Raw genomic sequence first — 24,294 nt, forward strand, 5'->3', positions numbered from 1 at the left:
AATTTATTTATACAACAATAGTTTTAAAATGATCAAAAAATTAGGCAATGAGTACCTGGTTATTACTTCTGTTGTCTCTGAAAGTATTGCACATGTTTTGAATAGATGATCAAATAGTTATTAGACAAATTATATTTAAAGTTTATTTTAAATTACAAAATTAGCCCATGTAATGAAAATTTATCCATAACAAAACTATGTTCAACTAATGAATTATAATTTGGTAGATACTGTTTTATAAACTTTCATTTAGAAACCTTTGAAAACATGAAGGAGTTCAGGGAATTGAGAATAAACAAAAATTTAAGTGAAGTCACTTATAGCATGATCTGATTATTCCAGTTCTCCAGAACATAAATCATAAAATAATTCCCTAAGCTTATTTTGTTTAAAATTCCTCAGAGCTAATTTGGAATAACAAGTATTTGGGAGCAAAATCCATTTGGTATATTAAATGACTACCAATATAAATGCTGATACTCTGATGTTCTCAAAAGTCTTCCTAAAAGAGGCAAAACACTTTAGAGAGCTGCTTGTTTTGTGGTTTTCAAAACTCAAAAGAACATTTTTGGAATTTGAGCCTAGTCTCTTGTCAATTAAATTTATGCTTCTGGATATGGAGGTATTAGAGAGCTAGCTCCTCTTTACTTGACAAATTTTGCTGAGTCCAAGCTACTCCCTATAAAAGAAAAATGGAAACTTTAGACCATTTTACAGTTGTTGAATAAAAAGATAACAATATCCATTTGCTTAGATATTCTGATACATCAAGGTGCCTGAACTTGAGCAAAATAAAAAAGTGTATGTGTGTGTGTGTGTGTGTGTGTGTGTGATCACAACAGTAGGTATATTATTTTTTGTCTTTATAGATATGGTTAGAAAGGGATTCCTCTCAAAGACCATCCATTATTCTGAAAAATTATGTGAACTGTGCTATATGCTGTTATATATTGTCAAAGCTAATGGCATGGGGAGAAAAGGTACAGAACACTGAAACCTGAAAATGCCTATGTAATGGATACTGTACCTACTCATGTGGGTTTCTCAAGGGATGTTAATAATCAAGGATAAGGATGTGTCAATATTAGTAAGGGAGGATGCTACATTTGGAATGAGATATTTTTTGGCTAACTGCATCAATGGTTGCATTGAAGTTTAGGAGAAGCAAAGGGAGGATGAGAGGGGGTGTCATAGGAAATGAGAACATAGATGTAGGAGGATATCATGTTACACAGAGCTTTGAAACTGACCATAAAATCTTAGACACTGCTCTGGGAGAAAAAAAGTAACTGGTGGGCTGAGATGAGGGCAGTGAGTGAACACAGATGGAAATGGAAAACTGCGGCAAGACCAGGGATGGAGAAAATATGATAAATTGAGGGATATCCTGGATTGTGTGTTAATCTTTAAACTGTAGCACAAATGTGAATTCTGAAATTCAGATTTCTAATTGCAGGTAAAAATAATCATTAACCTTGAGCAGGGAATAAACAATTAGAAAATATGGAATAAATTTGTTGAACTAGTTATGTGATAAAGTTAATTTCATTTTAAACACTTCTCATTTTACTCTAAGTTTTTTGTATCCTCCTTAACTTTCCACAGTAAATGAAGGTGTCATTCGCTGTTAATGCTTTGTATCCTCTGAACCTTTTTAAAAATGAAGGAGGCAAAGTGGAAAAGATGCATATGGATGGATTGTCAGGGAGAAAAGACTCTTTGTTAGTCAGAAGCTTAGACAAGTCCACTTTTTAGAAAGAGGAATGTACAACTAAGCCATAAATGTGTGGTCAACCTCAACTGCTTACCTTCCATATAGATTTTGGTTTTGCTGTTGTTGGCATATTATCATTATTTTAGCTCCCAAAGATATGCAACCACAGGGGCTCAGGGAAGGGGCCAGACTAATGCTGTTTTTTTTTTTTTTCTGCTTTCCCTACCCCTCTGGCTATTATGAACTCTGTGGTTGCTCTGTGTGATAATTTTGCAGAAGTAGAATATGCACATGGAAGACATGAAGGCTGCTGCTGTTATGTGGCCACCACAATCACTACTGCTGCTGTCAGCCTTTGCCAGCATGTTCCCCAGTGCTCACATTAAATCACAGCAGTGCAAACAGAACAGAGGGAAGTGCCAGGTCTTTGCTGGACAAGATTATAGTCTGTGGAGTCAGCACACCTCTGTTGGAGGCCAGGAACTGAGGCTTTGGAGTTGTACAGTTGTGAATTTAACCTCCCTAGCACCTAAGGGTGTTTTCTCCTAGGTGATAAACAATATACTAACTCTTTGATTTTATTTTATTCTGGTTACTTTTCCTATTGCAACTATTAGCCTCACAAATGATATATGAGGAAAATATAATTTTCTTCATTTTACAGTGAAGGTGACTGCTTATACCTCAGGAGGTACAACTGGTAATTAACAGATCTGAAATTTGCAATAATTATATACATGGCCAAGGTATTATAATAGAAGACAGTGGGCTTAACTGTTCAAGTTGCTGCTACATGAAACGTGTGATTTTTAAAATTCATGGCAAAAATAAAGAGGTGGTTTGTGTTCTCAGAAAATACTCTGGGAACAAGGACCTATTATGTCTAATCTTAATATGCCACAAATTGTCTTAACTTGTTTCTTCATATGCTCAAACTGATAACCAGGGGCCTGTGTAACAAATGATAGACTTGAGAAGCAAAGATAAGTCCTGGTGTTTTGAAGGGATTAATTGGGAAAGATATTTCAGACCCATAAAGATAAATTTAGCAGGTTGCACAATTTGTTTTTCCTGATGAACTATCCTCTCTCAAATTTGATCCCTTTCACAGCCAGAATTCACATATAAGTTATTCTGTTTGTCACCGTTCCTCAATTAGGCCTTCCACAGGAACATTTTATTTTAAATTCCATTTCCACTTTTCTACTTAAAGGGTACAGGAAAACACCAATGGTTCTTCCTTCAACTCCCCTGGAGTTCTTCCAAGGCTTTTGTTTTGTTTTGTTTTGTTTTGCTTTTTGGGGGGCGGGTATTCTCATTGAATATGGAAATTATGAATGCCTATTTCTAGGTATAGTGTTCTGTTTTTTCCTTTATTCTATTTGTTCTTCCTATCTCTATTTTATTTTCTCCATTTCCTTTAATATCCCTTCTTTTTTCTACATCTGTATTCTCCTAGCTTCAATAAAAGTATCTTTACTAATATTGAGTCTGGCTCTCTACCGTCTCATTTCTTTTTAAATGTTTAAATTCTCACTCAGAAGTGAAGTCACCACTCTCATTAACACCACTACTTCTTTTTCCCTTTTACCTAAAGTCTTGCCTAATTGACACCTTGCCTACATGTTCCTTCTCCATCCTGACCTCAACAAAATGGAATTCAAGCACTGCACTCCTGCTATGCAATGCGGTGATCCTGTTATCAACATAGTTCTCAAATAATGATGCTCCAAATCCTATCAATAAAATCATCATTATTTGGCACCACCATGTCTAAAACACACCTTTGGCTTTTCTGCTTTATTTATTCTTTACTATCAATATCAAATAAATCTCTAGTCCTTCTGCAAAGGAATTTTTCTGTTTTTTTCTTAATCTGCCTTTGCCATTTGACTATGTAGACTAGATTTGTGCTAAACTTCCTAGCCAATATCTTTGACTCTTTATTCCTTTTCACCCAATCACACTTTATCACATACTCCACTAGTATTTACAAACTCCAGTTTCCATCATGTTGATTTTCCTACTTGATAACTTTTTCCTCTTTTTTTTTTTTTTTTTTTCAGTACTGGGGAATGAACCCAGAGGCTTGGGCATGCCAGGCAAGAGCTCTACCACTGAGCTACATCCCATAATTATTATTTTGAGACAGGGTCTTGTTAAATTGCTAAGACTGCTCTTGAACTTGCAATCCTCCTTCTTCAGCCTCCAGTGTAGCTGGGATTATGGTTGTATACCATCATGCCTATCTCTTTTTTCATATACAAAAATTTCTTTTGAGATTTTTCATAATTTAGTCTAATCCTAACTGTCCAACTTCTTTTCTTCCATTTACAGTAGACAAAATATTTGACTTAGAAGAGTTTCTTTACTAAGCAAAAATGCTAGTAGATTCACTATTAATTTCATGTCTTTCTTTCTTTGAGGTTTTAATGTAAGTTTATTGTTCTCCTATAAATCCATAATGTTGGTTTCACCCAAAATCATCATAAAAAGTTGTCAATAAGATGTTTATTGCCAGTTTTGTTCTTAAGAAACTCTAAGTATTCCTGTCTCATACAATTCAATTTTATTTACCATTATCATAATGCAGCATAAATGGTATTCTTTGTGTATGTATGTTGGTTAATTGTGAATACATTTTGACACACATTTAAAGACCATGAGAAATTGTCATTTGATTGTAAAATAGGACATATTTAAAAAAATGATATAAAATGCACAATTCTATTCTTTTGTAATTTTCCCCCTTCCAGGCTGACAAGATAAACCCACCATAATATGAAATACTCATTTGAGAATTTAAAAATATACGGTGCAATTTGATCTAATTGACACTTAACTCATCCTTTGCTAGAGGACACATTGTTGTTCTGAATCTTCTTCTCTGTTAATATTTTTTCCCTTCAGGATTTTAAACAACAGGTGAGGCCTTTTTTTTTTTTTTTTTTTCAAACAGCAAAGTTACTTTTTTAACTTTTTAGAGCTTAGGATAGGATAAGAGCAAAAACACATTGAAGTACTAATCCTCCTAAGACCCAATGGTGATGCAATTTGGAGCTGTTAGGAAAAAGAATTCCATTTAGTACAAAAGTATATGTTAAGCACTCATCTCAAGCTTTGCAGCCTGTTTTCAGAGAACTAGTATCAAATACTTCCCTTTAGTTAGGAAGAAAACCTTAAGATCTCAGTTCAGCATCATGTTCTATTTGGCATTCCACTTATAAGAGAAAATACACTTTGACATATGTTATACATGTTGATATTAATTATAACTGGTACACATTTTGTAATTTTTAAAATTAGTGAAGTCATCATTAAATGCAATTGTTTCAATAGGAGTAAGTTTTTCAACTTCACGGGTACAAATCTATAAAATCTGTCAATTTTTCATATTTTGACAAATGCCACATTGCAAATATTATTTCACATATTTAAAAAGACAATGTTGAAATTATGGATTATAGTGCAATGGTAGGTTTCAAGATACCATTTAATACTCTGTAGATTTCAATTGCTTGGTGAAAATGATATATATATATCTAAACCATATATAGCTATACTCTGATTTTAAATTGCATCAACAACAAATAAAAATGTACTCCCTCCCTTAAAGTAGTTATTATCCTTTCGTTTGGTAAATTCATTATAGGGTTCATTTTGCAAAACTGAGTTCTTCTTTTTTAATGATACAATTCAAAAGATGTGTGTGTGTATATACATATGTATGTATACATTTGGCTTATATATGCATATATTTATACACATACACAAACAATTCATTGGTAACATAGAGTGTATTTACCTTGATTTGTTAACTGTAAATGAAGACTTTTGTGTAATCTAAATTTTAAAAAAGTTATGAAATGTGCTGGTGATGTAATATTCATTTTTGAATTTGAAATATTAAATACATATGTAGAAACTAAAGTAAGACATAATGAAAATTCATTCTTAGGAAAACATATTTGAAAAAAGCATTATTTATTAAACCATGAAAGAGTCAAAGTTAGTCTGTCTTTTATTAAACAAAAACTAGAAATTATTTTTGAGAAGATTTGAAAGTCTGAAGTTTGATGCCATCTATTCTCTGAATAACAAAATATTATGCAAGATTATTTTCAATTTTTTATGCTGCAGTAGAGGCATAAGTGCATGTGGCTCCTAGATTTGAAGTTTAGTTTGGAAATAAGATTGTAAGAACTTAAAAGGAAAACCATGGAATTCAGGGACTAAGTAAGTCAGTTTGAATATGTTATAGGGAAGATAAATGTGTGTTTTTAATGAAAATATAAGAATTTAAAAATCAGAGAACTAATGCATGCTGAATCATGAAATACTCTCCTTTCTACTTCTAAAATGTGTAACCTTCATTATTTTCTCCTTAAAGGATAGAAAGGGAAAACAATGTTTGCAGATGATTTGCCTAAATACCTGTGACAACAGCCTCCAACTTGGCAAGCATGTTGTTTCTTTAAGGAGGAAAGATTCAGCTCAAATGTGAAGACAAGAAAAGCTGCATTAACAATGCAAGATGTAATCAAAGCTTATACTTCTAAGTATAAGGAAGGAAAACAAGTTCAAGTGGGATGAAATGAATGTTTAAATTTTTTCTCTTAAAACCAAAATATTTTTTTTAAACTGAAGCTTTTAAAGTTGTAATAACTATACTGATATGGATGATCATATTATTTACTGAAATTAAAAATATTTTCAAGCATCTAAATTGTATAAGACACCATTCTGTAGAAAATGGCTTGGATTGGTAGAATACATCTTTACACATAATATTTTACATTTCATATCTAACCTAAAAAGCAAACTTCAAACTAAAACAGCATATACCTTGTCAGCAAAAGAGCTGGGTTGGGAATGTGAGGGAGGAATTAGAATGAGAAATCTCAGTGTTGCAATTCAGAATCTGTTTAGCAGAGTGCTTTACTGGATTATAAGCATTTGATTACAATATCCCTTTTAGGTAAAATGATATAATTAAATCTCAATCTAATACTGTGATTAATCTAAAGTGGTTTCTTGAAACTCAGTCAGGCTTAGATAAAACTGCTTTACTTTCACTCCATTTGTTTAGGCAATGAATTCTTGCTTTTGTAAATATGAATATCCAGATAAAGTAATGACTTATTAATAAGTAGTGAATGAAGAGCTTAAACAGAGACATTTTGATTGTGTTTGTTTTTCCAACTTACTAAGCTCTATAGAATTCTAAGATGCTTTATTTAGAATGTAAAGCAATGAGTTATGAACAAATAGAATTCTTTGATATTAGAGCATCTTTTTCTAATGGACACACAGGTTGCATTTTTTAAATTAATCTGTACATTTTCCCATTACTCTGCTACAATTCTGAACTCTAGTTAACTCATGATCTGGTCTCTGAGAGTGTTAGTGAATTAATGTTTTCCACATGCCAAATACATGTTGTTAATAAGCAGACCAAAAAAAAAAATGGTGGAGGTGGGTTGGGGTTGTGGGTGGCATTTAAAGAGAGTCAAGGGAAACTTGCTTCCTTTCAAATTGAAATACCTGATTGTTAAGTGGCTTGTGTCATCTCTTGCCAATTGGAATGCCTATGGGGGGAAGATAAAAGGCAATTCTTTGACCAAAATAAAAATTTCCTTTATCCTCAGAGAGCTTTAATTTGAAACTCAAACAATGGAGCACAGTTTTCTTGAAAGCTACCTTTAGTTATTACCTATTGAATATCAGTATGTACGTCCACTACCTTTGCCTTCTGCTGGCCTCCTTTGCCCTCTCACCTTACAATGCCCACTTTCCTAAACTTCAAAAAATTTGCTTCTGAACATCACATCATTTTTGTAATTTATTGCTTCCTATGTGTTAGTTTTCAGGAATAAAATGTACATTTTACTGTAAACATGCTGTATTTTCTTCATTGTGGAAAGTGAGGGAGAAGACCCCCAATATCTTTGTGTCCTACCTTATTCAGAATATTAAAATCTAAGAAGAAAGAGCTTGTTATTTGAAAAAAAAAAAAGAGAAAAAGAATTAAGAGATATAATTATTATGTGATAAAGTCTATTGTTAGCATGTTGATTTTACCAAAATGGATTTTGATATATGTTCCTCCTTCCCTCCCTTCTTTCCCCTTTTCTCTCTTTCCTATTTAAAATTATGAGTGTATATAGTCTCCATTTCCTTCCTGCCCTGCTACATAAGACTTTACAGCAAAATAATTTTCAATTACACATTCATGTAAATGTTACTATGAAAAGAGTCATGTAAATGTTACTATGAAAAGAGTCTATTTAGGTTGTATGCGTATGAGAGATAATGCAGTAATGTTAACCAAAGCATAAAAATATTGACATTTATCATAATTATTTGTTAATAGTCATAAATTATTCATGACATAAAAGTCATGATATATGTCAAATATGGAAAATTACTTGTATTATAATATAGAAATCTCATGTTTTCTTTTTTTTAGAAAGACCTGCTAGTGTTTACCTAAGAGTTCAAACTAGATAGGATTTTATTTCATGTCTCATTTCAATTTTCACTTTGTGGAGAAAAAAAATCTAAGAGGAATAAGCTCTTGAGAAATGAAGAAATGATTTTCAATAGTTTAGGGAGTTTATGCAATGTGAATCCTATCATAAATATCCCTCCTATTTCAGACATAGTCTCTAAATTTTATTACAGCACTTAGCAGAATATGTGTATTTATTGTTGATCTCCACATTTGTGTTGCTATTAAAGTATGTATAATAATTGCATTATTATACAATAAAAAAGAAGTCAAAGAAACTTGCTCTGAGGAAGTAATGCATGAGTCAAGATCATGCATTTATTAAAGCAAATACATAGGATAGATATGCCCAGCTAACAGAAATAATAAGTACAAGGACCTACAAGAATAGAGACTGGGAATGCCAAGGAACCTAAAGAAAAGAAAGAACTCCCAGTTGTTAGGAGAGGAAAGTGAGTGGTCTATACAAGGATGCAGAGGGAGGAGGGACCAAGACAAAAAGGCAGATTTCTTTAATTACTAGGATGAAAAGGAGGCAAGGGAATGCTTTAGACAAGGTAATAGTGTATCCTTTGTTTTTTTAGATGATTGCTCTGGCTTTGGTGTGGAGACCTGACTAGATAGGGCAAGTGGAAGCAGGGAGGAATTAAGGAGTGGAGGGAGTATTTTTTCATCAAGTGAAACCATATGTTTTGGTGACCTTTAAGCCTCTGGTCTGGTACTCAGCAGAAGACTCCACTTAGTCTATTATATGCAGGCACCACCTCAGAGGCAAATGTCTCTCTTTTATATTTCCCAAGTATTTTCTCACTACATCTGAGATCATGAATTCTTGCTATTTCTTGCCCATGTTGCACTGTCTCTGACCTTAAACATGGCTTGCTTTCCTGAACTTAAATAGCTTTCTTTTTATCTTACTATTATTTTTAAAGAAATTATGGCCAATTCAAGGTTAAGTCTCTAATGTCATTAATTTACCCATTGGAATTCCAGAACATCATGCATATAATGATGGTCTTGTGCCCATGAAAAATGCCACACGCACACAAGCATGTCATCCACCAGACAGAAGACTGGGAGCTGCTGCTCTTATATTCAGAATCCTAGAAAGTATTAAATTACATGAGAGTGGAATCTATTCTTTAACAGTACAATATGACATCAATTATAAAAAATAAAAACCCACCATCAGCAAAAACACACTTTAGGATACCAAAATTCACAAACTTGAAATTACTATCAAATTCACAAAGTATCCATGCAATATTTTTGCATTGAGTATTTGTAATAGTTGAAAATATATTTGTATATAATGCACTATATAATAGAATACATATATGTATATAATATAATCCCAATGAATACATTTGTAGAAAACCCACTAATAGTTTTTAAGTACTTTAAATATAGATCAAACTGCTTTAATTTTAATTTCTTCTTCCTAAGTAAAACATTATCTCTTTGGACTATTGTGATAAGTGATGATGAATAATTTTGTATCTGAATTTTATCTTTTTATTTTTCTTTTTTATGCTCTATGTCAACACTCAGCTAGTCTCCACCTTGTTCATTAAACATTTTTACTAACAGATGGTGCTTTATTTTTCTCCTTTTTCCTCTTTCATGTTATCCATGGGCGATCAAAGCATTTAGTCATTCCTGTCCATTGTATGCAGAAGTGTGGGAGTGAAATGTTGCATGATTCTTGTGTTTGGGTTGCTTCTCTAATGTTTTCAAATATTTTCTTTAATAATATTTGATATGCGCTGACTGCTTTAACAAATACAAATCATCTTAAATCCAGCTACTTTTATGAGAATAAAAGATATTAAAACAAATTTTATCTACTTTGTAGAGGCAGTTAACTTATTTCCAATAAATAAATGTTATTTTTGTGAAATAATCATGAAAACTTTCCTCTGAAATTACATGATATGGCTTATAATCACAAAATATATGCCCAGAGAAATAAAAGTTAAAAAAACCTGTATTTTAACAATAATTACCTAATGTTACTCACAGAAATATATTTTATTTTAAAAAAAAAACATAAGCAGCTTGAAGCCTATAGGTAATTGTGGCTTTCCTTTTCTTTTATGCATTTGGCAGTGAAAGCAAAGCAATGAACTATAATAAAAAATGCACTGAGTTAGTTGTTGAGAGAACTTAAATCCAGTTTCGCCACTAAGCACCCATGGATTTCAGAACACTAGTTAATCAAACTGAGTTTAAAATTTCTTTATTCTAATGTGAAAAATAGAAATTAGAGGAACTGTAGGGTAGCTATTTGCTATAGTATCTTTTAAAATATGTTTTTAAGCAAGAATTTCATGGAGGTTGTAGACACCATTTATCACTGGACATATAATTTTATTAAAGGAAGATATTAGATATTGCTGAACTTTATTTTCAATATAGTAATGAACTGAAAACATTGGGACTATTTAAAATTTTTCCACTTAACTTTTCATATTAAAAATTTCCAGATAAATGTATATTTTTAACACAAGTATCATGCTTTTCATTTTGTTTTGAGATTATTTAAAAATTTCAGATCTTGATAGAAAGTAGAACAGAAACTGGGATGAAATTTGTTATAATTTATGTGGCAAAAACATCATTTAATGTTATCTTTTTACCTCACCTGAAATTGGTTTTTCAATCAAGAGGTTGGAAAACAAAGATTGTGCCTGTTAAAATTTATAAACAAGGTTCTTCAGCTCACAACTAGTTTGCTGGATGTTTGTAAGTTAAAAATGGCAATATTTTGCTCACTACCCACATAACCTTTCCTATTCCTCTGTCTGGTAAGGCTTTATATCTTTCTGGAAAAGAAAAGAGTTTTACATATGCCTAAGATACTGTGAAATTTTAGCATTAATTTAAAAATGTTTCCATATTACTCTTAGTGAAACTGTGACATGGTGACAAGGTGGTAACTAACATTGCTATCTAGCATAACATTATTCAAAGAGTGAGTATTTCTTCTTCAAATCTACATTTGTCCCCAAGATTTAGGCCAACAGAGGGCAAGTAAATGTGGGACACTAAACATTCATTCTTTCCAGGTTAAGCAATTTAAATATGAGGTAAGCTAGCTATTAAATGCCAACAAAATATAAATCAAAAGAAGAAAAAAAAAAGCCAGGGTAAAAGCACTGGAAAGGAGCTTGAACCCTGGCATGTATACAAAACCCCATCTGCATCTTTCAGACTTTTAGCCTTTGTATAAAGCTTTGTGATAATCTCAAGTGAGGTAACTGGCTGCAATAGAAGGTAGCCTGTACTTCTTTATCAGTAACCTATCTTCTTAAGTGTGCATGCTTAGTGTGCATCAGATAAGTATTTTTTAGCAAGAGACAAATACTAAGGGATGAAAATGTTGAAGAGACCAATTTAATGCCATTTCAGTGGCAGCAAAAGTCACACAATGAGTCAATGGCAGACCTGTGAATTGATTTTAGATCCCATTAGATTTCCATTTTAGCCACTCAGCAATTCCTGAGATTACTTTCAGTGACCAAAGATGCACAATTGAATTAGAATGGCAGACTGAAAAATAAAAATAAAAATGGAAAGTAGTCATTATATATGGTTTGATTTCTGACAATTTGAAATGGTGTTATTGGCTGCCTGTAAATGTTCAAATTACAAAGCTATGCTCAGGTAGTAGTACAAAATTTTCTATTACTTATTTCAAAGGATGTTAAATGACCATTATATAATCGCAAAATATGTAAAGATGAAGGTGTATGGTATTCAACATTTTAGACAATGATCAAAGGATCATTCTTTACAGAAGTATATATTTCTCCAAATACACTTGTCCTACCTGGAATTTTTAAAGATCCATAAATTTGAAATTGAGTGAAATGTAGCTTTGTTTTCCAAACATGGTAATATTTCAACATCTTTTTCAGTAGAAAAGCTAGATAAATTCATTTTCGTTGAGTACAATGGAATAATGAATATGTCTATTATTATGTAATAATACAGATGCCATATGAAATTCAGTATTTTCTGTTTTTAAAACAATCTAGAATTTGCTAATTTATGGCAATTTTCCTAGCATATACTGTTGCAAAGGTTTTTCTGTCATTGAAATATGACATGATCAAAATATTAGGAGAAAAATAAATGCATTATTGTTAAACTTACTTTGAACAAGTGTTGGAAAATCTTTTTTTTATATTTAAGGGCTCTATTTTAAGTATACTTTTATTAATTCTACAAAACCTATTTTTTACCTCTTTGGTAGAAAAATAATTACAATTCACTTTATAAAGTGTATTACCATTCTATCAAGTGTCTGAGTGGAAGTTAAGGGTAGATTAACAGGGTTTTGGTTATCTTTGCTCAATCTCCAGGTTATCAATGAAAAGAATTAGTAGTAACAGATGTGGCTGTTTCTGTGGGATATCTTAGCACTTGTTTTATTGAAACAGCATTTACTGGTTATATTATTATCATAATCTTTTAAAGGACTCCATTGTCATCGGCATTGAATTTTACCAAGTTGACATGTAATGTCACATTTTCAGCACAAAGAATTAAATGCTATTTTCAAGAAGGTCCTTGATTATGCAAGTTTTGATGAATTTAACTTAAAATTCAATGTTTTGAGATTGTTTAGACTTGAATATTAATAAACACATGGTACAACATAATCCCAGTTGGGTGTAATATTTTTGTCATTAGAAAGACCATATGTTATGATGGTGATAAGAACAGATTTACTAGCTATGTATTGATAGGTAACTTCTTGAACCTTTCAGAACCTTCATTTCTACAAATGAAGAGTGAAGATAATATTTAGATCACAGAGCTGTGATAAAGAAATTATATAATGTTGAGAAAGTCATCAAATATGTTAACAATGATAGCCACAATTACTTACAAACATAATAACCACTATGATAAGAAGTAGTCATAGCAAAAGAGCAATTAGACAGAACAACCAAGGATAAGCTATAAATATCATTTTCATGAAATTTAACATACTTAATAGAAGCTGAAATGTAGTAATGCATTACAAATAGCATAGCTTTGTGGTTTTTGACAATAAAATTACTATTTGTAAACAGTGTATATTAAATTTTATTCTTTTCTGTTTAGTTTTTCTTGTGTGGGGGATTTTTAATAAAAGTGCTTTTGAATTGCTTTCTCATCTGACTTATACAAAATAGGTTTCTCTGAATTTATAAGTTTAGAGAAACTACCTTTTGTGCTATAGTATGGGTAAGAAATTCACATAACTTTACACTTAATAACTTAATGTTTATGTACAAAATAAATGCTGCTTGTTTGTAGGCTCAGGAGTAAAAATTTTGCTAGAGCCACAACAAACTACAAAACATGTTTGCCTAATTATCATAAAAGAATTGGAAGCCCATATTTTCCACTGGAAAGTTTAAACTGTTTCATCTGCTATAGTTTATTTAATAGTTATGAAATCTGAATGTGACTTTGATATCTTGTTGTTTCTTTTTTTTAAAATTAGCATTTTACCCTGTATCTTTCACTCAATCTCAATCTAGGGTCTCATTATGCCACTACCAAATTCAGCCACAGTCTCAAATTGGATATACCTAGATACTTATTTGTTTTCTTCCCATATTTACACCAGAAGTATGTTTCAAAACTAATCATGGTAATAGTGGTAGTCTCTTGCTTAAAACTTACATAGCTCTTGACTAGCTTTCCTAATTCAACTTGTTCTCAACTTTGCACAGTCTCATCTCTTTTATAAAGCATCATACTAAATGCACATTGGGTTATCTACATTTGTTCATTTATAGTCAATGGAGTCAAATGCACCTTACTTACTTAGACAATGCTATATCTTTATGACTTCTTACAAGTTCATGTGTTTGCTTTCATGACAAGGTTATTAGATCTCCCAAGGTTACTTTCTTCCTATAAGAAGCATAAGGGCTTTAAGGAGATCTCATGAAGATATTTTCTTTGTCCTATTCATTGCTCCCATAGTCTTACTTATCTTCCACATCCATCAATTCTTCATCTATTTTTCTAAACCCAGTTGAATGGGACAGACTTTATTCCCTTCATCAAGTGATCCTTTATTATTTACTCATCACCTTGTTCACATTAGATAGGTGAGCTGGGTGCAGTGGTACACACCTGTAATCCCATTGGCTCAGGAGGCAAGTTCAAGGCCAGCCTCAGCAATTTAGTGAGCTCCTTTTCTCAAAATGAAAAATAAAAAGGAGTGGCAAAAACATCCTTGGGTTCAATTCCCAGTACCAAATAAATAAATAAATAAACAAATAAAGTAAGTATGTGTTACGTATATTTGAGATGTAATACAGGAAAAAATGCTTGACTTAATCTCCTAAATCAGAATTCATCTTTATTTTTTTTCCTCTCCTACTGCAGGCTGTTGGTATTGCCTTTGAAGATGCAGGTTTTGGACTTGGACATTAACCATTGAATACAATGATTACCTCAGGTTCATTTCAGAGGAGTCTGGAAATCTTAGTTTTCTTATTAGTAAAATGAAATGCCTTACCAGATTTTATGACAATTCAGTGAAATAGTGCATTCAAAGCAGATACTACAGGACATACATTAATTGCCCAAGAAATATTACTTGTTAGAAGCATAATTCTTGTGATTGCTGATGCTTGTAGTTAAATTTTTCTGTGCTATGTGAGCTCTTTAAGGGAAGACATTTGTGTTTGTATTCCTCATCATTAATCTTAGCATTTTGCTTAGAAAAATTGCCTCTGTTTTTATTAAAGACAATTTTATTTTTTGAATTATTTACTTGAATACAATTGCTTCCAAGGTCACTTGGATGCTGGTTATAACACTTGAGCATAATTGTAGCTTCAAATTTGAAGAAACCTAGATAAACATGTTATTTCTCAATACTCTGTCAAATGTATTTAATAAATAAAAATCTATCCCAGAAGGTCTGCTTTGCTCGTTATGTCCTTCCTTTTTACCTCACTGCTATTCTCATTGCCACATGCTGATTTTCCTCCCCAATCTCTGCTATTTCTTCTTCCCCAGATCTCCAGCTGTCCAAGCTGGCTCACAGTGCAAGACTAAGCTTTAGTCTCACCTCCCCTTCAAGGTTATAACTGACTAATCTGACTGCTCTTCCATGGTACTCCATGATCTCTTTTTTGTCTCTATATTCCTTTTGCATTTATAGACAATGCAGTCAAATGCACCTTAGTTACTTAGACAAAGCTATATCTTTATGACTTCTTACAAGTCCATGTGTTTGCTTTCATGACAAGGTTATTAATTAGATCCACAAGGTTAGTTCCTTCCTTTGCATAAGGGCTTTAAGGAGATCTCATGAAGACAAAGCTGTTTGATACAAAGTTATGACATCAAACTCACCTTTTCAATATTCTAGACAAATAATAATTTTTTCCCTTTTCCCTTGGAAATAAAGGCACTTTTCACACATTTGTACACTAGGGGATGGCAACTGAAAGCATGCAGTTTGGAACTTTGACCATAAAATTTTCTGAAAAATTATTACCATTTTAAAAATCACTGTGCAATTGTAGAATATGGTTTTCTCTCCTCACCCTCTTGAAGTTCAAATGTGCAATATATTGGACTACACATCTGTTATTTTTAACTTCTAGAGCTCATTAAGTTTTTGAGACAATGATGTTTTAATATGGGGGTAAAACTAAAAGATATTAAATTTCTTACACAAATGCTAAGGTAGACTTGATGACTGCCAATCATTCTGCACTGTAGCCTTCATTTACCTTCTTAGACCAGGATTTTCTGTAAAGTAGCCACTAGACACATGAGGCTATTGAGTTCTTGCAATTACTTGTCTGAACTAAATTGAGCTATAAGTAAACAATATATACTGAATTTCTAAAGAAGTACAAACCAATGTAAATGTTATTAACAGTATACTGAAATGATATTTTGAATATATTAAATTAAGTAAAATATATTATTAAAATTAATTTTATCTGCTTATGTATTAGAGAAATAAAAATTATATAAATCTCTTGCATTATATTACTATTAGATAGAAGAGTTCCAGAAAACCCTAATGTACAATATGGAGTAAGCAACATAAAGTGAAGAACCTTCAAACAAGGGTGCTAGTCCAAGCCCGAGCCCTAATAAACTAAGTGACTTTATGTTAATGAAGTCAACTCAATTAGAGATGCTAACATATGGTAAGAGTATCATTGCATGACAATGAAGGTTAACTTCTTCTCTATTTGTCTATCCTGAAAGAGTTTGTTAACTTATTTCTATAAATCAGGGTAGGGTAATGCTTCCATCATGAAATATATGTTCTATTTATTTTTGCAGCCCCCTAGTTAACTGGCTCTAGCTTTGGAAGACAGTGATAGATGTACTGTAAATGGATGAGACATTTCTAGAGAAAAAGCAGTGCTAAAATCATGCAGACCACATGTGCCCAGTCTGAAGCAGCTGAGAACCATGAGGACTCATGGACAGAGGCTATTAAACTAGGGCAAAGGTAATGTCCTCTGTGAGGAACATAAGGAAGGAGTTTACACTATCTTAAAAACCACAGCTAAGTGACTTCCTGGTGTGTTGTCAGGGTAACCTTACTTTGTATATTTTCTAACAGAAATTTTGTAAAATTACAAAGCAAAGTTATGCTCTTCATGCTTAAAATTAAGTACCAACAAAATTAGAAAACAAATGCTATTAAAATTAGCAATAGAGCACCATGTGACAATGATGTTGCTGTGTATCCTGAAAAATAAACATGTATTTGCAATGTCAACATGGTTCTCCTGCCCAGAAACTTGTCAGAGGAACTGTCAGTTCTATCTTTACCTGTGACCTGGGATAATTTAATTCTTTCACTTTTTTCTCTTTCAACTACAGCAAAATCTCCTTCATAAGTTACACTCTATGTTTCCAATTAACTATTAGAATTCTGAACTCTAAATATTGTCAGTGAGATTACAAATATTGTCAAGAAGATAAAAATTTTAAATAAGAGTATGAGGGATATTGGTTTGGAGTTATTTTCTTTATCTACCTATTCATCTATCTATCTATCTATTTTTACCACTTTTGAATTCCTTTTTTTAAAATCTAGTTTTGTTTCTAATCATAACTTAGGGTCCCTTACTTCTTAACTTGATAACTAGTTTTATTAATTTTAAAGAAATAGTCTTATTGACAATATTTAAAGTTCAGAATTCTAAGTTAATTGGAAAAAAAATGTTGAGTAAGTTCTCTTTGAATTCATGATCTGTGGAGCTTTGTCTCAAAGACAAACAGCAGGTCATTTAAAAATATAACTTGAAATATAAATGATAGCATTGTTTACTATACATAGAAACTTACTCAGGTCAATCTTCTATCATGATTCAAGTATTCAACTGATTAGGAAAGAAAAACCTAAACATCATAGAACAGTTAGCCTTTACTACATTTGTGAAATGTAATGCACTGCACTAAGTTTCACTAGTGCAAATGAGGGATACCTTGCCTCCGGTGGAGATGATGAACAGCTAAGATGGAATTGCCTAGGACTACTGATTTTTGTCCCCCAGGTTAGCTTACTACAAAGAAAATATGGAAGCCAGTGTATGACCTAAGAAAGCTGTAAAGGTACCCAAAAGCAATTCCTCATTATTTTACAAACATATTTGAATTTTTCTATGTTAATATCTCTTCTTGGAAATAAATTTCTGCTCCACTGGACTGAATAACATAATAAATTGAGAGAGGCAATTTTCCAGAAGGGGTTAGATTATGTGAATCAGTTAGTTGATAGAACACTCCCTAATACTTAAATAGCATTCTGGCCTAAGGGATTGTTACTAAGAACATTTGATTCAAAGTTTCACATAAGAACAAATTCCTATTTTGGGTAGAAAGGAAAACTGGACAAACTATTTCAGTTTATATATAGATATATTGGTTGTCATTGTGGAAATGACCTTAGAGATAGCCATTAAGCCTCATTGCGTTTCTTAATGTCCCTTTGGTTCTGACATAAATTGAGATCATGACATTATGAGAGTATTTATAGAGTTAATACTTTCCAGCTCTCATCTGGGTCCATCTTTCTTTGGATTTCCTGCCAGTACATAGAAGAGGCCCATTTGGAATTTGAGAAAACATCCAGAGACTTCTTCGAAAAGCTATACTCTTCTTAAATTCATGCTTTTTTATTAACAGATGTAAATTTGAAGGGAAATACCATATACTATAAGCCATTTGGGAATAGTCTGCCTCTTAAGGATGACTTACAATTTTCATTTGAATGGCATAGATGCTGAGAGCTTCAGCTCAAAGCTCATCTGTGCTCTAGTTCTGAATTATTCCTTCCGTGAACTCTGTATGCATTTTATGATAAACACACACATGTGTACGAAGTATGTGACCTCATTGACAGTTATCTGCAATGTTAAGTGCTATTGGCAGATACCCAAGAATTGATTGACACATATCTCACAGAACTGGAGTTAATTAATATGTCTACCAACTCCCAAATGTACCACAGGAAACAGAAAATCTGTTTAATACAGCAATCAATGACATACTCCGTGTGGTCAAAAGGCATTCACTATACAAGACAAGATTTTGGAATACACTTTAAGAATGTATGTATTGTTACTAACATGCTAGAGATAGTAAAATAGAACTACTTTTACAGCTAGAAGACTAAACTTGGAGGTATTTTGTAATTGTTTATCATTAAAACACAAATGTTAATTTCTCCTATAAGATCCAAAGCTATTAAATGATGTCAAGAATCTTGATTTGTTTCAAAAAGATGTCTTTCCTATGTAGCATTCTGCCATGCAGAATGTTAAGTCTATAGTGTTATTTTCTAACAAAGAGGTTTCAGCTAGCTTGGGAACTCAGTGTAAGACAGTGTTAGAAAAGAAACTGCAAAGAAAAAAATTGAATGTTAAAATGTTGATGAAAGTCTTGATAAAAGCAAAAACCAAAATGTCTTTTTTCTCCTAAAATTGTTTGAATTATATAAAGACTGGACCAAATTTTAAAAAGGAAATCATATTTCATTATTTCATATGGCATGGGGCAGGTATCAGCAGAGTATCCATTCAGTTTTTAAACTAGAATTTAGAAGGCATGTCCTTTATTTCTGAAAACTCCCTTTTGTAAATAAGAGTTAGGATATTCAAACTTCATGAGCTTTTACAAACTCTCTTCTAAGAATCTCAGCCTTGCTCCTGATAGCTATTTTATTTCTTACTTTTGCAAGCTTTCCATTACTGTCATTCTTTTTCTAACAGTGTGATATATACATTGTATCCTTTTCTCAACTTCAAAAACAGCATAATTGTTTAAAGTCAAGGGTAGTATTTTAAGTACTTGTGTAGATCAATTTAAAGCAGATTGTCTCATAAGGCAGTTTAAGCATTGAAAATTGAATTTGATGTAGTCTAGACAAGATATCTTGATAATATCTTTTCCAGAATTTCCTAGATTGCCTGTCTAGACTGCTCCAAATTCCCCAGGTAATTGCATAATCATCTTCCTACTGACCTCCTAAGCAGTCTGGAACAGTATTTCCCATTTTATTGTATTCATGCAAATCAGAATCACTGTGCTTCTGAAGGGGGATCTTTCTCAAAGGCTCTGGGTTTTAGAGTTTTGAGAAAATACTTGAACCCCAATCTCCCATCTCAGAGGAGCTCAGATATAAGCTTTGTTTACTTATTGTTTTCAAGGGAGGAGATCCCAGGTAAATGGTCTGTACCTCTTCATTCACCCACTGGCCCACACCCATAAGACAGCAATGGACAGTTGAGGAGTTGAAAAGGAAATAGTCTGTCAATGCCATTAAATTGCAAATTCCGAAAAACAAATATTATGGGAAAAATGACAAAAATGCTGTGACATTTTATTGTAAATTATCATTGAGATTGTGTAAGCCTCAAATTTTAAAAAGGGGGAAATTAAGACAAGTACAGAATCACCCAGCCATAGAGGGACCATGGTGCCCTAAATTACAACCGCAGACAAAGTGAGGGACATTTAAGAAGTAAGATGAGAATTATTAGCAAGAAAAACAGCAATAGCTTTCAGCCTGAGATGTAAATTTATATTTTCTAATATTTATTGCCCCTTTTCCACAGCCTCTACCTATTGAACAATGTTTAACTTTCACAACAAGTAAGGGGACCATTTAGCATGACAGCTTTCTAGATGAGAAACATAGATGCAATGAAAAGAAACATCTTGCTGCAGATCAAGCAGTTAGTACTGAATTCAGGATGCACAAAAGCCCTGCAGTCTGAGGCCAGAGGACAGGCTTTCAACAATAAGGGGATTAGAGTTTCTGCAGCAGAAAACATCAAGGAGTCACACCCTGCTAGGAGGGTCAGAAGGCAGTTAGAGGCAATAAGCCAATCTCTCATTTAAAAGTCATGGATACTAAGGATCAAAAAGGTTTTGTTTAATTATTTTGCATATTGTGAGCCAGAGTTTTGTAGAGATTAAATGATTTCTTCAGCGCTCCATAGCTAGTAGCCTGATGTGACACCAGTATCCAAGTCTTTCCCAATAATCTGTACAAGGAACTTAAGAGTTCCTGATTCCATTGCCAATCAGGTAATCATGTACTTCACAATTTTTGACAGGTGTTAAAAATAAATAAATAAAAGGAAGAAAAGAGCAATTTAATGTGAACGGGGTTCTATAGAGCTATCACCACAATACAGAAAAAATGGGACAACCACCCTGGGCCCAAGTTTTAGGACACCTGAATGATTATTAAGAAATAGCTTAGAAGGTAGCAAAGAGAGCCTGATTTAATCAGAAGGTATATATAAAAAAATAAATAAATAAGTGTATAATGTCTCCAGGGCCACATTCCTGAACGCATTGCTAATTTCATCAACATGAAACAAGCAAGTTAAATAGAACTTCCTTTCCTTAAAAATTAGTCTTTATTTAAAATTTTTAGCTAGGACAGTGAAGAAGGGAGGAAGGATGCATTTGGTTGAATAGGCTGCTAGAGGGCCATGGCTTACACTAGTGAGTACTTGTGAAAGTGTCTTATTCTTCCCAGACTCATTGGAAAACAAATATTCAATTGTGTTAGTCCAGAAAACACAATCTGTAAGGTGCCTTTGTATACAAAGAAAACACAATGCAAACTATCAATTTCTAATTTTTTTGAAACCAAAGAGCACCTGAAGACACCTCAAGAAAATTTAGAGAAAGAGATCCAGTGTGTAAGTTAAAATGAACTATAAATTAGATCTTAGATTTAGGATTCCAGAAATATTCTGTGAACGAATTCTTTATTGGTTGAGTTTTCCTGAATTCCAATTTGGAAGAAAATTCTGTCAAATATGATTATCTTACCACATGAACACATTTGTTCTTCTTAAGAATTAGTGCCAAAATTTATTAAAAGGTTTATAATTGAAAGCAACGGATAACCTCAATTTACAAACTGCTTTCAACATTTAGCAATGTTTTGTCAAATGTACTTTTTACTTATATTTACCTATGATTTCCTCGATAAATTTTTCCAAACATCTTTTAGAAGCAGTGGACAAAGAAACATTTTTTTTTCTTTTTCATACCAAAATAATAAACCAAAATATAAAAATATTTAGTTGAGCAAGAATACCAGTGTGAATAGTTTGGGCCAAACATGAGATCAGATCATTGTGCACATGTAAGGCATCATTTCTCAATCTCTGGACAGAAGAAAACAACTGGGTGGCAGACACTTCTGGCTGAGGATGGAAATGGAAGGGAGAGCTGGCAATATACAAAGGAAGGAGAAAGCAGTACATATTCAGCCTGCTGACATCTGCTACACATGCAAAATGGATTGCACTCTGTAATCCAGGGTGAAAACAAATGCTTTCTTCCATCCTTCCTCCTTTTCCAGAGTTATTGTTGAGTGATGGTCTTGTTCTTTTTGTATTCACAGATTAAAATTAATAAAAGCCTCTGAATTTGAAGTAGGTACCACCGAATAGTGAACCAGAAGCCAATTAAGCTGAAGAAATGAGTGATGAAGCATTTAAATAGGAAAGGGTCACAGACTAACACCATTTTGTAAAAGCCAGTTTTACCTCAGGATGATGTCCAATTTCAATATAGGTGCAAATTGGATGAAAAGCCCCCGTTCCACAGGCATACAAGTGAGTCTGATTATAAGCCTTAAGGACCTTGATGAAATTAGCACATTCTTTCTGTAAGACAAAAGGAAAACCAGTGAGTTCTAGCAGTCAGCATGCCTGAGGTATCCTCCTGAGTGCTAGGCATGCTAGAACAGATTTTTTTTTTTTTTTCTGCAGCCATTTGACAAACCCTTTTAGGGATTATTTATTATTCATTTGTTTTGCTCATATTATTACATGCATTGAAATTATAGAATTTCTTTCTTTTTATGGGGACAAATATGACCTTCTATAAATCTTTTATTAAAACTATTTATAATTTATTTATATTATAGTGGAATAGAAGTTTTAGATAACCAATATTCACAGGTGACTTTTCCAGAAGCAAGAACAGCAAATTATTTAAACAATCAGTTACATAAATACAATGATGGTTAAAATTTCCTTGCAAAAATATTAGCTTTGAGTTTAATTTTAGAAAAAGAAAAAAAAACAGATAAAATGGCCTATTAAATATGCAGTATATACACAATTAGTAATACATTTTGAAAGTTTTCAAATGAGTACTCATATGTTAAATAATTTTTAAAAATTCATTGAAAAAAATCATTTTTATTGACCATTGCTATACTTTGGATATGAGGTATACCCCCAAAGCGCCGCCTATATGAATGAAGGAATATTCAGGGATGATTGATTAGAATATGGGTGCTATAATCTGATCAGTCCATCCTAGTTTGAACTGGGTGGTAACTGGAGCAGGTGAAGTGTGGTTGGAGGAGGTGGGTCACTGAAGCATGCCCTGAAGGGTGCGTCTTGGGCTGACTCCACCCCACTTCCTGGCCAGGTAAACTGAGCAGCTTCCCTTGGCTGCACCCTTCCGTCATTATGCTCCACCTCACCTCAGGTCCTGAGCAGTGGAACCAGCAGAGCATAGACTGAACCTTTGGAATTGTGAGCCAAAATAAATATTTCCTGTTCTAAGTTGTTCTTGTCAGATATTTCTGTCACAGTGATGAAAAGCTGACTAATGCAATCATAAACTTTCTTAGTTTTGTCTATAAACATTTGAAATTAAGAAGCAAATATGTACAATAAAAGCAGATAAAATTCCTACAGACATGGCATAAACAAGGCTGGTGAGCATAATAAAGCACTGGATCTGCCCTTGCATTTCTAAGTGTGCCTCACCTCCAAAGTCATTCTGTTATGACCTGTGACTATTCAAGTGCAAGCTCATAGGGCATTTGAACTTAGTTGGAGTTTATAAGAGAGGTGTTTAATAGTGTGAGTACATTTCCATGTGCCATCTGTATTCTGTATTTGAAGGTTATGATTTTGGTTTTACTTCTTTTGGCCTCACAAAAGAAGGAGCAGACAGTGAAATTTGAACACAATGAAGGACTTTAAATTCAAGGAATTGTGGTCTATTGCTGACTTTTCTATTAAGATATGATGCCCTTTGAATATATTCCTAGAGATGAATTAGGTTGACTCAAAGTAAAATATCAGAATTCCAAGTTATGGCTCCTTGTATTTTCTTAATATATGATGACAAGGTTGGAGTTAACTAGAATAAATATATAACTTCTTCCATTGTTTGATAAATAGATTACTGAACCTTCCTTTTTTATGGTAAGGCATTACAACATACAACATTGTGCTCTGAAATCAGCTGATTTTGCAAGTTGTTCTGTAACAGGAAAAATTCCCTCCCTTAAAGGGTTTCAGCATCTCCTTTATTCACTTTGAATAGGGTACTTCCTAGGTAAAACTGTGAAACAAATAAAACCTAACTTCTGCTACTCTTGGCAACAAACTCTTCGTTCTATAACTGTTTTCCTCCTTCCCCAAAAAGGACAGGGCATGAATGCTTAGACAGAGGAAATAGCTTTTGGAAGGGAAAGATCTGATAAACTCATTTACAAATGAGGCATTCATGAGTCTTA

At 32.8% G+C, this 24,294-nt stretch overlaps 1 protein-coding gene and 1 long non-coding RNA gene across 2 annotated transcripts in view; one reads left to right on the plus strand and one right to left on the minus strand.

Annotated features, from left to right (window-relative positions):
• The window catches only part of LOC144375095 (semaphorin-3A-like), a 114,115-nt gene that overhangs the window by 22,557 nt on the left and 67,264 nt on the right, over positions 1 to 24,294 (minus strand). Inside the window, exon 4 of the mRNA XM_078038655.1 lies at positions 22,298 to 22,417. Within this exon, the coding sequence (XP_077894781.1) occupies positions 22,298 to 22,417 (120 nt within the window). The remainder of the gene's footprint in view (positions 1 to 22,297; positions 22,418 to 24,294) is intronic.
• Positions 164 to 7,610, plus strand: LOC144375092 (uncharacterized). Its single transcript, XR_013434532.1, has 2 exons — positions 164 to 4,639; positions 6,105 to 7,610. It is a non-coding gene; the product is annotated as an uncharacterized LOC144375092 (long non-coding RNA).

Source organism: Ictidomys tridecemlineatus, chromosome 2 (genome assembly GCF_052094955.1).
Source record: "Ictidomys tridecemlineatus isolate mIctTri1 chromosome 2, mIctTri1.hap1, whole genome shotgun sequence".
Classification (NCBI taxonomy): Eukaryota; Metazoa; Chordata; class Mammalia; order Rodentia; family Sciuridae; genus Ictidomys; species Ictidomys tridecemlineatus.